This window comes from Rosa rugosa, chromosome 7, assembly GCF_958449725.1.
Source record: "Rosa rugosa chromosome 7, drRosRugo1.1, whole genome shotgun sequence".
In the NCBI taxonomy this organism is placed as follows: domain Eukaryota; kingdom Viridiplantae; phylum Streptophyta; class Magnoliopsida; order Rosales; family Rosaceae; genus Rosa; species Rosa rugosa.
The window spans coordinates 5,800,129-5,810,626 of record NC_084826.1 but is presented as its reverse complement, the minus strand read 5'-3'; the positions used below and the strand labels follow the sequence as shown (position 1 = coordinate 5,810,626).

Sequence of the window (10,498 nt, the reverse complement as noted above, 5' to 3'; positions counted from 1 at the left end):
TCATCATAATAGAGAAGAAAATTGATCAAAATAGACAAAGATTGTTGGATTGTAAAACCAATAGACAGATGGAGAACGTTGTCCTTGCTCAAAATTTCTACAAGGATCCTTCATGAGCAAGATCCAACACCTTTAACGTGGTTGGCTTCGAGAGCAACCCAAAGAGCTTAACTTCCCAGAATAAGACGAGCCTATGATGGTAGACCAGATGCAACTCAAAAAAGGGAAGACACTACCCAAACGCCAAATTCAGAGGAAGAATTAATCATCTTAGGACTTTCATTTTCTTTGTTGTTTATACATGAGAGATAGATGAGAGTGATGAAATTGAAAGAGGGGAAATAATTTTTCTAGAAAGAGACAAGGAGAGAGTCGGAAACTTTTTCCGCTGTTAGTTCAAGAAAGAAGTTGTGATATGTAAGGGTAATAATGGAAATACATATGAGGAGAACATATACAAGAGTGGGAGTGCATATTGTAATTTGGAGAGTGCAAATTTCACTCCCCTTTCAAAATGGGGATGCATAGGCTGTAGTGCTGTATGCTTTTGTAACATGGCCACATGGGGTTTATGTACTGACTTTTTGATAAAGCTCTTATGAGTGAGTCATTATTCACAATTTTTCTTAAATTGAACAAATATATGGTTGCTAAACAAATGGTCATGGCGAAACATAAAGTAAAATGAATAGAAACTGCTTAACTTATATAAATAACATACTTATCATCTTACTCGCAAAATACTAATATATCATGAAAGTTATAAGTTTGAATATGTGTGTAGACCTATCAATGGACCGGATTTTCATCCGGATTCAGTCTGAATTTGTGGTTATTGAACGGAGTTTGGATTGAAAATTTGACCAGTTGATCCGAATGGTCTGAATCAGTTAATCCATTTATTTAATGATTCAAACACGAATTTTAAGTTAATCTGATCAATTAATTATCCGGTCCGCTTTTATAAAAAATTAAATATACTTTTTTTATAAATACAATATTTTGCTTACCTTAATGTATTATTCTAAGGAGTATTTTGGTTATTTAATTTAACATTCGGTGATACTCTTCATTTTGTTTCAATGTTTTATTCAAGTTTTATGGAGTATGATGATAAAATAAATTTAATATTATTATAAACCGATCATATTAGTTGACCGGGTATCTGTTAATATGCCGGATACATATTTGGATTGTGCTATTAACGATCCGCCGGATTATTAGATCGAGTTGAATTTTGTAGTTATTAAACGAATTTGGATTGAGATTGATATGCTTTTGTACATACCAGCTATATGATGAGCAAAAACACATCAAGTACTCGACTCTCAAACCAGGCAAGAGCCAAACAAACACCATTGGGAGACACTTGAGATACGATCCTACAAGATGGGCCTAAGAGCTAACACAGACATTGACCAGAACCACCTTGTGGGATTTGTCCAATGAAGGCTGAGACCTCACATTTTTATCTTTGGGAAGAAGCATTTATTCTCACATGGAAACAGATAAGGAATGACTCTCAATATTTGCTACATACATTATACGTGCATTTACTCTTATTTACGGTAAGCTGCTATTCCTTCTCCTATCGTTATTCTGTTAATATTTCTACAAGTATTGGACGTTTATAGGCCTGCAACCCCGGTCTTATATGACCTTATGTTTGTCTTAACATGTAGCTTGATGGAATACATAGGCAGCTTCTGGTGATTCTTAGTTCTCTCGGAACACAAACGTAATCATTTGGCTCTTCTGAAAAAAAAAAAAACAGAAATATTTAGCGTTTTTGTTTGTTTGTTAAAAATGTGAAACATTTGGCGCTAGAAGGAGGATCGTCGATGAAAAGAAAAGAAAAAAGAAAAGTTAATATGTGGGCGTTTGATTACTAATCACGCGCACTGTTGATCCAACCCAACAGTCTCAACTCCCAGGTCCGAACCCAACTCACAGAGAGTGACTGCTGATGAAGAGCGCTCCACAAATGTACAAGATGGTAATAACCCAACAAAACTACAACACCACTATTCAATTTACAAAAATGGTGAAAACTAAAACTATAGGTCCCCTGCAGCAAAAAAAACCCAAACTTTAACTCGGTTCTGAGCCACCCCCTCTCATTCTCCAATCACATTGCACCACATAACCCAGTTCGTATTCTTTAAGTCCGGCACGGCCGTCTTGTCGGTCCCAATCTTAGGGTTTGCTCTGGATTTTGGTTGCCTGGTCGTAAAGGTAAAATCTTCATCTTTCTTAATTCTATCAAATTGTTGCTGTTTTTGTTTGGTTTTCTGATTTGGGTATTCGATTTTGGCTTATTGGATTCGAGTTCTGGGATGGAAAGAATGAATCTTTATTACGCATAAGTATTTCTAAGTATTGAGAAGTAAAGAATGAATCTTTATTAGCCTGAGTATTGAGAAGTTTGGAAGGTTGATTTTTGTTGTGTTAGTTTGAAGCTTGCTTGAACTGGGTTTCCAAAATTGATTTTGCATTTCTACCATGATTGTTTTCCCGCTGAATTTATTTATTTTTGGCGCCAATATGCTTTCGGATTATCCTAAAGTCATGGCTGTCTGTTGTTGCATATCAATTTTTATACTTGGTTCTTCTTCTTTTGAGCCAAGATGAAACAAACAAAGTGACTTGTCAGCTCAGTTCAGTCCGAGTTTCAGATTGGTTCAACTTTGTAGGTAGAGATGGTTGTTCAATGCATGCATTGGTTTCGAAGATTTGTGATGGTTGTTTGTATTGTTATGCTGGATTGTTATGAACTTATGATGTTTAATTGTGTGTGGCATTTACCATCACTGCTTATTTGTTGCTCATGACTTACTCAGCTTCCGTTTGTGGGAAGATACGGGCAGCACTAGGATTCTGCTTCACCACCTGTCGCTAGAATGGAGAGTTTCGGCGGCTTGGGATTCAGTGAAGTAAACAGTGCTGCAAGGAGGAAAAGGAGCAATACATCCCGTCGTCCTCGGAATGAGTCACAGCTTCCTTTGGATTATCGTGACATCTCTTCGCTGTCGTCAACTCCTCCTTCAGACGATGTAAGTGCACTGTCAAGTGCTGAGACTAACGATTATTTGTTTAATCACTCAAAAGAGATAAACTCATAAATCAATGAACCTATGCGCCCAATTGCTTCTCTTAGTAATGTTGTTGAATCTGATTCTGTCCAGAATATGATTAAATCTGAGGGAGGAGGATATGTTGAATCTGATGAAGCTTCAAATAATGGTTCTTTTCGAGGCAGTAATGAGCATAGGCATACTGGGATTGATTCCAAAAGGTCGAGCATGGGTGTCCTTGGCCCTGCTAATAGGAAAGGCCCCAGCAAGGATGGGTCTTTTGGTATTGTTTCAGATAATTTAGAGAATAAGAGTACTGTGAAAAAGGTTAAGCTTAAGGTTGGTGGTGTTACACGCACAATTCAGGCCAAGTCTACATCTGGTGGTGCATCTAATGTCGGGTTGTCTTCTACAAAATCTTCTCATATTTCAGATGCCCCTCGACCACGGAAGAGGTTGATTCTTCAGGTTTGTGACCATTGACAATTGCTTTAAGATTTTTCTAAATTTGACATCTGTTGTCAGTAACAAATCTTCATGATGATTTCCTTGGTATTGCAAATCCCACCATTTGGCAAGTGGACATGGAATTAGGTATCATATAGCAGAAACTGCATTTTAAACCATATGCTTTACAAACTTCAGATATGGTGCTGGAAAGTTCATTGTTTAGTTTCCTTTTTCTTGGACATCCTCTGTTTTTGGTCTTGTGGATTCTCATCTCCCATTGGTTAATTAGTGAGATAATGTTAATTAAGGGGAAATTTTATTAATCTAACTAGTAACTGCATCCCTGCTACAGGAAAATTCAGATGACAATGGTTCCTTTGGTTCAGACAAGGGAAGTGGGTTACGAGGGGTTGCATCTAAGGATCCATCTAAAAGTGTCTTTGATCTTGGGAAGGATGATAGTTCAAGGGGTAGGATGCCTGAAGAACCTATTCGCAAGAGCAAACGCATCCCTAAGAGACGTGTGCTGGATGGAACAGTTGATGTTGGCGATGATGATGATGATGTGGAAGTTCGATACCTTGAAAAACTCAAAACATCAAAGAATACCCCAGATTACAGTTTGGACTACCAAGAGGATGAGGAAAGAGCAGTCAGGAAAGAAAGGAAGATTTCAAGGGTGTTGAAGGGAAGTGGTGTTGGCCAGTATAGTGTAGATATGGTAGATTATGGCATATCAAGGTCAGGCAAGGAGGGTAAGAAGTCAAGATCGGGAGGAGTCCTTGATGATACTGATTATGTAGAAGAAGACGAACCTGTTTCTGATGGCGAGCCAGAACTCAAGATCAGGAAGAAGTCGAGAAAGGAGTTTGTTGAGTCATCCTCAGATAATAAGGAGATGACAGTAACTACTCGTCGAAGGGCCCTTCAAACTAGCAAAGATGTCTCTTCCAGCATAGGTGCAAGCGTAATTGAGTTTCCCAATGGGTTGCCTCCTGCGCCACCAAGAAGTAGGTGATAATATATTTTAATTATAACATGTGTTAAATACACACTCACATCTCTCATGATTGTATCTGTTGTTTATTGGTAGAGCAAAAAGATGAATTCTGTGCAGTGGAGCAGCAACTGAAGAAAGTTGAGGCTGCTCAGAGACGTAGGATGCAAGTAGAGAAGGCAGCTAGAGAATCTGAGGTTTGGCTTTCTAGTTTCCTTTTGTCTTCCCTAGCAATGCATATGAGTTACTTGGAATGTATTTGTCAAACTTATTCAAAACCTGCTATTATAGGCTGAGGCAATCAGAAAAATTTTGGGCCAAGATTCCAGTCGGAAGAAAAAGGAAGACAAGATAAAGAAACGGCAAGAAGATCTGGCACAGGTAAACACATAGTGGATAATGCACTCTTATTCTTCATATCATGTCATATAACATTTCCTTTAATTACCTTATGTTGATTTGTTATGCAGGAGAGAGCTGCAAATTCTATGCTTCCATCAGATTCTGTTCGATGGGTGATGGGTCCATCAGGATCGATTGTTACTTTTCCTGATACAATTGGTTTACCAACCATATTTGACCCCAAGCCTTGCAGGTATAGTAGCATTTTGAAATCCTCTGGCTTGCTAAGTGATGCTTCTCTTGGATCTTGGATTAAATATTTCTTAATTTTTTAATGATGAGAGTGCTCTTCTGGTCTAAATAGTAGTTTGTGAAGATCATGTTGTCTCATTCCTCAAACTTCACTTTCAAGCATGTCCTGTTTTGCTGCGGATGATTTTACTTTCTTGCTTTAGAACCCTACCTCTAATGATCTAATCCATGAAAGCTATGCTGATACTATAACTAGGCAACTTATTTTGGGTATATATGTGGATTTCAGTTACCCTCCTCCCCGTGAGAAGTGCGCCGGACCATATTGTACAAACCCATACAAGTACAGGGATTCCCAATCAAAGCTCCCTCTCTGCAGTCTCCAGTGCTACAAGGCAGTTCACGAAAATATGCCTTCTCTATCTGCCTGTTAATTCAGTGAATTCGGTTTTGCAGCGAACCTCATATGTGGATATTCCTGCACTTCATATGTACTCTTAATTTAATAGATGTAGTCTTTCTAAAAACCAAATATGTATATACATTGTAACGTCATGAAGATTGAAGTGATTTTAGCACAGTTACACACATGATATGGATGATAAATAATGAATAAAACCAGTATTACATACGACATGACTCAAAGCTTCCATGTAATACCTCCCATATCTTGTTAACCTTTTGCTCTTTCTAGTTCTCTTTGCTTGGAGAAAATTCGAATGTTCATTTTACAGACACAAAGGTTACATAACAAACCGATGGTTTCTAAGTTGAACTTAAGACTCCGATTAACAAAGACGAGACTTATGTCACTACATTGAAATCCATTTCATACCATTACCACTCAAAGGCTACTCTTTTTTCTCTTCTTTATTTTTGGGTACAAATTACCACACTACTAAACAAATATATGACATTTTGGGCGCAAAAGTAATCAAATAGTTTCAAACACACAACCCAATAAAAAAATAAAATTTCCTTTCTTTCTTTCTTTCTTCTCCAGAAGCATCATCGTCTCACAATCAAAGCGGCCATGGCTAGGGCTCCAAGCAAGCACGGTCGCGAACAAGCTCTGGTACCTCACTTTTACTCTTTACTTTTGCAATTATATTGGTATTGTTATCTTCGTTAAGAATTGGAAATCAGAAAAAAAATGAAAAGCTGAAATCTTTATGTCCCCTATTTCATGCACGGCTTCAGAAACGTAATTACAAAACTTAGATATGTAATTTGGATTAATGTGCTTTATCTGCGCAAGTAAATTTGAGTTTCGGTTCAAGAAAGTTTGCATCTTTATATTTTTGTTGGCAAAGTTATTAGGGTTATAGTTTATAATTGTAGTGTATTGCTTTGTTATTGGGTTGTTCCTGTTGGTCCGATGGTCCAGGATTTCCAGGGGTTTTTGAGTGACTTGCAGGACTGGGAGCTTTCACTCAAGGACAAGGATAAAAAAATGAGACCCCAAGAACCCAACAAGGAAATTCCGGTAATTTTCTTAGCAAACCGGTGTAATTTAGTGGTTTCGGTGCTGCCCATTTACTCTATACTATTGCTTTTGTTGAGAAATCGTTGTGTATTTTGTCTTCCATGTGTGTTCATTCTGGGCCTTGTAAGTGTGTTCATTGTTGCATGTGACATTGCATAATTTGTAATCAGTGTTGGTAGTGTTCTCTTCGATTTGTTACTGATTGGCATTTCCTAATGCTGTTGCTGTTTCAGAAATCAGGAGATTTTGGAACTAGTTCCTACTCGAGGAATTATGATCCAATCAATACTATATCCAGTAGTTTCGGTTCTGAAGATAGTCTTCCAGATGCTGCTTCGGAAAAGGACTTGGTAGGAATTTATAGTATTCTGCTGTAGTTATAATAAGGCTGTCTTGTAAGTATTCGGTCAATCTCCATCCTTATTGTGCTATTGTCTTTTAACTTGTAGGGTAATGAGTATTTTAAGCAGAAGAAGTTTAAGGAAGCTATTGACTGCTATTCAAGAAGCATTGCCTTATCTCCAACTGCTGTAGCTTTTGCAAATAGGGCAATGTCATATATCAAAATCAAAAGGCAAGTGTTATCTTACACCCTCTGTTAGTTAATTTTTGTTTTTATAAATAATCCCTATTTATACTTCTACGAATGCAAAGTTAAACTTTTAGATTATAGATAGTGGTTTCCATATTTCTATGAGGTGTTTTTCTTTTAAGAAGTAATCAACTGAAGTATTTGTCTTTTCCACTTTGTTAATTAGATTCCAGGAAGCCGAGAATGACTGTACGGAGGCCTTGAATTTGGATGATCGCTATATAAAAGCATACTCACGACGTGCGACAGCTAGAAAAGAACTGGGAAAATTTAAAGAATCTATTGAGGGTATGTTGAAATTTGAAACAGCACTATGACTTTGTTATCTGATATACTTGTATGGTTTCTTTTCTGATATATTGTACTTTTGATCTGTCTGATGTAATGAATATAGCCAACTGCAGATGCAGAGTTTGCTCTGAGGTTGGAGCCACACAACCAAGAAATCAAGAAACAATATGCTGAGGCCAAATCTTTGTATGAAAAAGTAAGAAAATTCCTATACATATTTGAAATAGCCGATTCTAATGTGTTTAATGGTATTTCATGAATGTTGATTGATCAATTTAAATTGGCTTATCTTTAGAAAATCCTACCCTCCTGCATGTGAAAACTTTTTTTCTTTTAACTTTGTACAGTTAAAAGTTTTCATATGCAGCAAGGTAGTTTTTTTCCTTTGGTTTCAAGGGGAAAGAGAAAGACAGCATTTTGGTGTTCCTAGATCTGTTACTTTCCCTGCAAGTTTAACTATTACGAACTTTTTTTAGAAGATATAGTTGCCTGGACTTTGTTAGTGGATAAAAGTGGCATTGAGTGTGACTTTTGCGCTTGTTTTGTTAATGGGCCAAATAATAACTTAAGTAAGATGGAATATTTAGTTTAATTAATTTTCAACAATATAGGTAAAGCTGGCTTATGAACAAGTCCTGTTATTACATTTTGAATGGAGTCTTTGAATTGTTTGTTCTCAGAGAATTCTTCAGAAAATTTCTGAACAAGAAAAGCAGAAAGTGGGAAAGTTGAATACCAAAGTGAATGGACACAGCATCCAGCCTGTTTCTAGTAGTACTCAAAGGACAGAAATGACTGCAGTTGAGGATCACACTAAGGTATCAGTAATTAGTACCTGCTTGGTTTTTGTTTGTTCCAAGTGTCTTCTACTCCTCTTCTTCTTCTTCTTCCAATGAGTAAAATTGAGTAGTTTATGAAGCCTTACTTAACTCCATTAGTCTCTTATGCTTCTAATTGGTGGACATATGTGCTCTATGCTTCCACAGGCGGCTTCATTATTTACAGCAAAATAAATTTTCATTATGCCTTTTAGTCTCTTGATAGTTGGCACTAGTCTAATTATGATTATTTTGTAGAAAATTAACACAAGTGGGAAGCAAGCGTCGAAGGTATCGGTACAGGAGCTTGCTTCTCGAGCTGCTTTGCGAGCCAAGGTTCTAGCTGCAGAAAACATCACACCACCAACTTCAGCTTATCAATTTGAGGCTTCTTGGAGAGGACTCTCTGGAGATCGTGCTCTTCAGGCTAAATTTTTGAAGGTCTGCAAAAATTCCATTATGTGTTAGATCATAAATATAGACTGCCAAAATGCAAGATTTGTGTTGATCATTTTTATCCCTGTGTTGGTGACCATGGGTATGGTATCTTTGCATGAACTGTGTAGATTCTGTAGGTATTATTTATGGTCCCTTTTGAATGGTTAGCTAAACCTAAATTTTTACCAGTGATCATCTTTGTCAGTCTGCCAATCTGGCTTGTTCGTGCTAAGGGTCCTCAAAATTGGTTGCCTTTTTATTCCATTTCTGTTAGCAATGTTCAAAGGTCCATTATGGAGAAAGATAGTTGCATTTATAGTTGGCATTTCAGAAGCCATGTTAACTTTCCATTATGTTATACTTCTCATTTCATGTTGTTAATTTTGTGGTTTCCTCGTCTAGGCTATATCTCCCAGTGCACTGCCGCAGATATTCAAAAATGCTTTGACTCTTCACATACTAGTTGATATCATCAAGTGTGTGACAACCTTTTTTATGTAAGTAATGCTTATCTCCGATGAGTATGTTTTCCTCAATGAACTCGATGAAAGGCTTACCTGCACCTTTGGTTTATTTCTTCGTCAGGGACGAAATGGATTTGGCGGTCAACATTTTGGAGAACTTAACGAAGGTTCCTAGATTTGACACACTTGTCATGTTTCTTTCATCCAACGACAAGGCTGGTATGCATATTTTCTCTTTGTTGCATGTAGTAGAGTATATCCTATTATACTAACTCCAATTACCTTGTAACAGATCTTGCTAAGATATGGGATGAAGTGTTCTACAATGAAGCAACCCCCATTGAGTTTGCTGAAAAGCTTGATAACCTGCGTACAAAGTACTGCCTTAAGCGATAATGAAATGCATTGTAAAACAGATAACTCGAGCCATAAAGTTTTTGCCTTCACTCTACCTGTACTGTAAATTGAATTGGTGAAATTTAGTAATGCTCCAGCAGGGAAGTCTCTTTCGTGATTGCAAGTCTGCCAAATTCAACAAAGATGCATATTTGAGAATGGAATTCTTGTCATTATTGTTGGATAGTTTACAAATCTACCCAGAATTTGGTAAATGTCAATTGAGGGAGAAGAAACTAGATGCCATGGGTCTCTTCCCGTATGAGATCTGAACTATGTCTAGGTTCAATTCTCGTGTTTAACTTGAAAGATAATTAGGAAATGCCTCTGATTTTGTGCTTTGTGGTGTTTGAAAATATACCTGATGCTCATTTAATTGGACTAGCTCTAAAGTTCAGAACTTGATATGAAAAGGAAATGTTAGTTATGTCCTTGCTTCTGTGTTGTCTGGGATTTTGTTTTGTTTTTTTTTTTTTGTTTGACTTTGTTAAGGGGAACCCAAAGGCTTCCTAGGTCCAAGATAAACTCCTTCGGCGCATGTGAAATGCTCCAACTGTGCATTGCAGCACAGTGTTATTTCTATTTACAAATTTTGAGAGGTAATTTTAAATCTTTGTAGAGAAATAATTTGATGATTCTCCACAACATTGATATAGGAGAGATAATCATTGCATTTCGATATAAGAGCAACCAAAGAATCGAGGTCATGTCAATTCCGAGCATTATTTGGTTTTTCTTATGCCTTCTGAGCATTAAGTTGCTGCTGCTGATGAACAACTAGTAGTACTACTACTGGATCTTCTGATAAATAATACCGGGGAAAGGCTTGCTGCCAACTTTCTTGATCATCGTCATCATATCCTTGTGGTGCTTCAGATCCCTTGCATAGCCGCCACTC

The 10,498-nt window shown here is 37.2% G+C and overlaps 2 protein-coding genes across 5 annotated transcripts; both read left to right on the top strand.

Annotated features, from left to right (window-relative positions):
* The first annotated feature begins 2,033 nt into the window (after nt 1-2,033).
* LOC133720538 (uncharacterized) lies at nt 2,034-5,749 on the top strand. 2 transcript variants are annotated; one of them, XM_062146890.1, is made up of 8 exons: nt 2,034-2,235; nt 2,858-3,053; nt 3,186-3,542; nt 3,877-4,534; nt 4,618-4,718; nt 4,813-4,902; nt 4,992-5,116; nt 5,405-5,749. In XM_062146890.1, the coding sequence occupies exons 2-8, from the start codon at nt 2,901-2,903 to the stop codon at nt 5,547-5,549; spliced, it is 1,629 nt and encodes a 542-aa protein (XP_062002874.1). In that variant the 5' UTR covers nt 2,034-2,235; nt 2,858-2,900; the 3' UTR covers nt 5,550-5,749. The 2 variants fall into 2 exon arrangements, with proteins under 2 accessions (XP_062002874.1, XP_062002873.1); XM_062146889.1 differs by having other exon boundaries at nt 2,035-2,235; nt 2,841-3,053.
* Nucleotides 5,750-6,026: 277 nt separating this feature from the next.
* Nucleotides 6,027-10,027, top strand: LOC133720536 (uncharacterized). 3 transcript variants are annotated; one of them, XM_062146887.1, is made up of 11 exons: nt 6,027-6,190; nt 6,533-6,601; nt 6,835-6,951; nt 7,051-7,175; nt 7,360-7,481; nt 7,598-7,680; nt 8,165-8,302; nt 8,561-8,743; nt 9,143-9,237; nt 9,326-9,423; nt 9,497-10,027. In XM_062146887.1, exons 1-11 carry the CDS (start codon nt 6,149-6,151, stop codon nt 9,598-9,600), a joined length of 1,176 nt encoding a protein of 391 aa, XP_062002871.1. In that variant the 5' UTR covers nt 6,027-6,148; the 3' UTR covers nt 9,601-10,027. The 3 variants fall into 3 exon arrangements, with proteins under 3 accessions (XP_062002871.1, XP_062002870.1, XP_062002872.1); XM_062146886.1 differs by having other exon boundaries at nt 6,503-6,601; XM_062146888.1 differs by lacking the exon at nt 6,533-6,601 and having other exon boundaries at nt 6,029-6,190.
* Nucleotides 10,028-10,498: the final 471 nt, after the last annotated feature.

Coding starts and splice junctions, on each gene's coding strand:
- LOC133720538 (XM_062146890.1), top strand. CDS start 2,901: ATGGAGAGTTTCGGCGGCTTGGGATTCAGTGAAGTAAACAGTGCTGCA. Junction 3,543..3,876: donor GGAAGAGGTTGATTCTTCAG/GTTTGTGACCAT, acceptor TCCCTGCTACAG/GAAAATTCAGATGACAATGG. Junction 4,719..4,812: donor AGGCAGCTAGAGAATCTGAG/GTTTGGCTTTCT, acceptor CTGCTATTATAG/GCTGAGGCAATCAGAAAAAT.
- LOC133720536 (XM_062146886.1), top strand. CDS start 6,149: ATGGCTAGGGCTCCAAGCAAGCACGGTCGCGAACAAGCTCTG. Junction 8,303..8,560: donor CAGTTGAGGATCACACTAAG/GTATCAGTAATT, acceptor ATTATTTTGTAG/AAAATTAACACAAGTGGGAA. Junction 9,424..9,496: donor TTCATCCAACGACAAGGCTG/GTATGCATATTT, acceptor ACCTTGTAACAG/ATCTTGCTAAGATATGGGAT.